This window comes from Mus pahari, chromosome X (genome assembly GCF_900095145.1).
Source record: "Mus pahari chromosome X, PAHARI_EIJ_v1.1, whole genome shotgun sequence".
NCBI classification, from domain to species: Eukaryota; Metazoa; Chordata; class Mammalia; order Rodentia; family Muridae; genus Mus; species Mus pahari.
Genome location: NC_034613.1, coordinates 147,136,886 through 147,142,885, shown reverse-complemented (window position 1 = coordinate 147,142,885; position 6,000 = coordinate 147,136,886). Strand labels below are relative to the sequence as shown.

Sequence of the window (6,000 nt, the reverse complement as noted above, 5' to 3'; positions counted from 1 at the left end):
TCTCTCTCTCTCTCTCTCTGTGTGTGTGTGTGTGTGTGTGTGTGTGTGTGTGTGTGTGTCTGTGTCTGTGTCTGTGTCTGTATATTAGCAATAGGCAGAGGAGTCATAGAAAGAATAGTGGAATAAGGGTGGAGGGGTTGGATTTTAGAGAAGCTCATCAAGATGGTTTTCTTTAAGAAACAGAAACCATAACTTGTGCACATAAAATATTCGTTAATGCCCAAGAGAATCATGACAGTAATCTCTGCAGAAAATGATAAAAACAAGGACAGGTTTGGGAAGCATTACAAGAGACAGAATCCTGTTTTGCTGATGTCCTGATCTTCCAGGTGGCAGGAAGTAGAGAAAAGAGGGATGACATAATTACAATGACCTCCGCCTTTCAAGGAGATCAGGAAGCATTTGTTTAGTGTCTGAGGTGAAAAAAAATCCCATGGTTTGTGGTTTCATATAAAGGAAAACTTCGCTTAGAATACAGAATTTAGAGACTAGAATTAAGATTGATGAGAGATATTATTTTGTTAAAAAAAAAAGTCCAGAGAACATGAAGTAATGCCAAGACAACTTGGCAAGATGATATGTGACTTAAAACTTGATGAAAATATTGAGAAGTTCAGACATTTGATTCATCCAAATATGTAATTAATTATGAGGTTTTGGACCGAAGTGTGAAATTTATATAGTTGATGACTAATTCAACATTTTTGAGAGCTTTCCATGTGCAACACAGAGACAATGCTTCAGAGACACAATGGGGAGTAAGATGCCACTGTTATTCACTGTGGTAAATGTATTTCCTCTTCCATCTGTGCTTCTATCCAGAGTACAACTCCCAGCTTCCCTTGCAGTTAAATATAATCTGTGGGTAAGTTCTGGACAATAGAATTGAGTGCATATGATGGACACTCCTTTTAGGTATACTTTAAAAGCCTAGATATAACAGAATCTCACAATATAAGGTTCTGGGGTAACCAAGTTGCCTTCTATGAGGCAGCCTACCAAATGTGTGATAAAACATTATGATACTTACATCTCTAGTGATAAAATACTGAGATTGTAATCTATCTCATCTTATAAAAAATATAATTATTAATTAGCAATTGGACTGATATTTACAGTCTATATAATTCTTTCTCAGAGCAAATGATTTTGGTCATAACATTTTTTTTTGAGACAAGGTTTCTCTGTATAGCCCTGGCTGTCCTGGAGCTCACTTTGTAGACCAGGCTGGCCTTGAACTCAGAAATTTGCCTGCCTCTGACTTCCGAGTGCTGGGATTAAAGGCATGTGCCACCACGCCCAGCTTTGGTCATAACTTTAAGGATTAGATTTTTTTTCCAATTACACATGAGTTTAATGAATGATTATAGGGTACTGAATAACTTGCTCTCAATCATACAGGCAAGACAAATAGGGCAGCTATTCCAAATCACTGGCATTTAAATATCCAGAATAAATGGGTATAGGACAAACATGGCAACAAAGCAACTCTTAAGCATATAAATATAGATAAATGCTTCAGGAGATTCAAAAGAGGTAGCTAGCATTCTAAGTTGAAGGGACCACAAAAGGCCCTAGTGCAATGATCCTCAACCTTTCTCAAGCTGTGACTCTTTAGTATAGCTCTTCATGTTGTGGTGAACTCCAACCATAAAATTATTCTGTTGCTACTTCATAACTGTAATGTTGCTGCTGATATAAATTTTAAAGTAAATACTTGTGTTTTCCAGTGGTCTTAGGTGACTTCAAAGGGGTTGCAACCTCCCAGGTTAAGAACTACTTTTCTAGTGGAATAGGCAAACTTTATTGCATTTGCAAATGATAAGAGAAATAGCAAAAGAAAAAATGGAGAACATTCCTGTAAAAATTGACATGCAGTCTGAGTAGAGAACAGAAATAGAAGAAATTTGGCTTTTGTTCTGATGTTTCAAGGTATGTGTGAGCAAGCAATGAAGTTTTATGAAGAAAAATAGGAATGTGTAATTCAATACAAATCAAAAAAATTATTCACTGAGTGCCTACCAGAGGAAGGGCCTTTGAAAAGTGTACAGAGGATACAGAAAGGAGATAACAAGGACACAGTCCTTGCTGTAAATGCACTTATAATCTAATAGAGGAAATGGCCATACATGACTACAACACAAGGCTGAGCAAGATAAACATAAATAAAAATGGTAAATGGGCTTCAAGGGACAGATAAGCAGCATGGGAAGTGGCATGGGAAAGAAACGTGCCATTTCATACAGGAGGTGCCATGTCAAGATTGACCTTGGAGAAATCATGTCACCATGGTTGGTTATGGGCATATGAACTCACAGAGATAACATAACTTCAAAAGGAGTGTTTTACTAATATTTTGGGCAAGAACTACTCTTTTGTCAGTGGCTAAATCTTTACATGTGATTATTATATAAGGGACAATGAAATGAAATTTATACTTCCTATATGATGGTTAGGACATGGAAACAAACTTTTGTAGTGACACCAGAGTAATAGAAATTTCTGTTTGATCAAAACTGCCTAACATATAATGGTTTACTCATAACCAGCACAGCAAAACAGAAAGCGAAAAACCCGAGTTCCATTTATACCACCGCAGGCAACTAATAATCAAATCACTGAGATGTATCACCACTGAAGTGCCACTTACCATGAACAGGGCTTCATAATTTTCAATCATCTTCTGTACCACAGCTATGATGGCCGTGCTCTCTTCAGCTCTGGCTGAGCTCTGAACAGAATATTCTTTGTCTGATGACTTCTGCTTGTGGAGCAGGTTGGGTCCAAATATGGTGGCCAAATTCAGAGATGTCATTTTGTTCCCAGTAACCTATGGGTGAAGAAAACACAAAGATTATCTAATTTTATGTTGCCCTTTAAAATTCTGGATGGTTAAATAAGCTATGATATATTTTCATTAGTAATTTTTCCTTGCATGAAAATTTCACCTTTATCTCAATCAAAAAGGGAATGATAATATTTCATTTGATTCCTAATTTGGATTGAGGATAAAATTTAAATGGTCATCTTAATATCACATTAATTAAAATGTTGCAATTCTTAACTGTTTATTGTAAAACTATTCCTATTCAACATTCCCAATCCATTTGTCCTTAAAAAATATTGATGTCCCCCCCCCAGAGCTCCCAGGGACTAAACTACCAACCAAAGAGTACACATGGAGGGACCCATTGCTCCAGATACATATGTAGCAGAGGATGGCGTTATCTGACATCAATGGGAAAGGAGGCCCTAGGTCCTGTGAAGTCTTTTTTTTTTTTTTTTTTTTTTGGTTTTTCGAGACAGGGTTTCTCTGTATAGCTCTGGCTGTCCTGGAACTCACTTGGTAGACCAGGCTGGCCTCGAACTCAGAAATCCGCCTGCCTCTGCCTCCCGAGTGCTGGGATTAAAGGCCTGCGCCACCAGGCCCGGCTATCCTGTGAAGTCTTGATGCCTTACCCAGTGTAGGGGAATGTTAGGGAAGTGAGACAGGAGTGGGTAAGCTGGTGGGTAAGCACCCTCATAGAAGCAGGGGGAGAGAGGATGCGATAGGGGGTTTGCAGAGGTGAAACCAGGAAAGGGGATAATGTTTGAAATGTAAATAAATAAAATAACCAGTAAAAAAGATAAAAATACTGATATTCAGCAATCATCTATCAACGTGTCTCTTTATCTGTCCCTTTATCAATCCAAACCTTCTTCACTGATCCATCTGCTCAGCATATTCCTACCCTAGGTTTGACACGTTTCATTGATCAGACTTATTTTCACCATTTATAGCAACCATTGTAACATAGTCCTCATTTTAGAAGGCTCACATTCTAGAAAGAAAATATACTTGTCATTCCCAGGTATTGAGTACAAAAATGAATCTTATCAACTCCAGAGACCCCAGAACATTCACACACACACACACACACACACACACACACACACACACACACACACACACACACACACACCGTCTGGAAAAGAGAAAAGAGTTATTTCTGGTGAAAAGAAGAGTCTCTTGAGGAAGGAGCATTTTCACAGTGAAGCACACAAAAGTGCAGTGGACATATTTGCCTGTTTGAATGAGCAATCTATTGCCTTAGGAAGAGCATTGGGGAGTGACCACGTGGGACATTGTACTCACACTGGAGGTGATGATTCCACACTTAAGTCACAGTAACAGAAACAGATTGAAAATAGGCAATGACTATGGAGGGATCTAGTCAACCTTAACACCCTTAAGGGGCAGCTGATAAAACAACCAAGAATGAGGTAGCTATTTGGAAAATAAGAGAAACAGGTGCTGGGAAGGAATGTGAGATTAGTTTCAAGTGTGTGATCTCCTGTGACAGATGTTCCCCATGACATTCTATTTACTCCCCTTTGGACTAGATTTGAGTGTGGTTCTGGTGGTCTAAATCAGAGCATTTGCAGGGTTGAAGCTAGAAAAGTCAGTGCAGATGCTTCTTCAAACACCCTCGAAGCAGAGACAAAAAAAAGAAAGACACAGGGTGAGTAGGGGTTGCACTATCAAGGACGCCCAGAACGAAGGCAGCAAACTACTCTTTAGGTGCAAAAGTATTATTTTAATGAAACAAACTCATATTCCACATGTTGATAAGTAGAGAGCTAGCATGTAGAAACGAAGTAATCTTCATTCCACTAATCCCCAGATCTAGTTGTTCAAATGCTTTCCTAAGTTCCGGTTTGCACAGACACCTGTGGTGTAGTTGCTGGGGTTTTTTCCCCTGAAAGCTAGAGTCTCACTCTGTAGCCTATTTTGTAACTGGCTTGTTGTCTCTTACTAACATGTTGAATCAATCTCTCAATTTCAAACAATTTTCCTTCTTCCTTTTTTTTTTCTGGACTGTAAGCATCCCATTGCACAAAACTGATCATGATTTCTTTTAAGCGCAGCCAAGTGATATGCCTTTGTGTCATTTTCAGTCTCGTGTTACTATAAATAAGGTACAGAAATATCTACGAAAAGACATCTTATGTTTTTGGCTGAGCACTGTCTTGGGAGTCATTTCTCTAAGTTAAATCATTACAATCAGGAATATGAACATTTTTAAAGGCTTGGTAATCCTTTTACTTACTTGCCTTTTTTTTCCTAAATGGGAAGGAAAGTCTAAATATCTCTAATAAAGTGTTTATCTATCATGGCAGTAGTGAAATTTAGTGAAAGACTGTTCTTTGCTTTGGGTACTGTCCTATGCATGGTAGGCTACTAAGTAGAGTTAGAACATTAAATTCTTGGAGCTTCCATTCACCTTTAGTTGTGCCAACCCCAGGTGTTTCCACATGGGGCTTTGTGTACCTGTAGGGCAAAATTTCCCCTAGTGAGAACTATTGGTCTCTGAATGTTTATTTCTCTCGTTAACATTTTGGCTGAAAATGCTGATTATTGTCAGGATAAAGATGCAACCCCAGCCCCAGGAAGATCCATACTGTACCATATGAGGTTGCCCTGCATAGGAATCAGGAATCCTCATGGAAGCCCCTGGGTCTTCCCTTGTGAAGCATTGAACTGGTGGAAGTACTGTTCTGCAAGCTCGCCACAGAACTCAGAGTGCTTTCGTTTTTAGAAGGCAAGGTCATTTTCAGGTAAACAAGTCACCACCAAGGAAAAGTATTCCCTGTGGTAAACTTCACAAAATCAAAGAGACAATGCCTTTTCTGTGGGACCTTGAGCTACTTGGTCTTTGTTTTATTTCACTGGCATGAAGCCTCATAAGTTTTCATTCTAGTTTTCAATCCTCTTCTTGGAAATTCATGCTTAAGGAGAAAATAAAATACATGTCATTTTCCAGTTCCTTCTTTCAGAAATTGGAGGCATCAGGAAAGCTTCCCCATCCCCCTTAAAAGTAAAATTGGGGGTTTCTCTGCCTCTCTCTCTCTCTCTCTCTCTCTCTCTCTCTCTCTCTCTCTGAAGAAACTGAAGATTTTGTTTTCAGTTGAAAGAAGGTTTAGTACAAGGACAACCCAGAGCTCTGTTTCCGCTCTCTC

General features: G+C 38.9%; 1 protein-coding gene across 2 annotated transcripts in view; it reads right to left on the bottom strand.

The window, feature by feature from the left end:
- Arhgap6 (Rho GTPase activating protein 6) overlaps nucleotides 1-6,000 on the bottom strand; it is a 488,517-nt gene that overhangs the window by 27,586 nt on the left and 454,931 nt on the right. For both annotated transcript variants that reach the window (XM_021187414.2, XM_021187415.2), the window contains exon 9: nucleotides 2,651-2,830. In XM_021187414.2, the coding sequence (XP_021043073.1) occupies nucleotides 2,651-2,830 (180 nt within the window). The remainder of the gene's footprint in view (nucleotides 1-2,650; nucleotides 2,831-6,000) is intronic.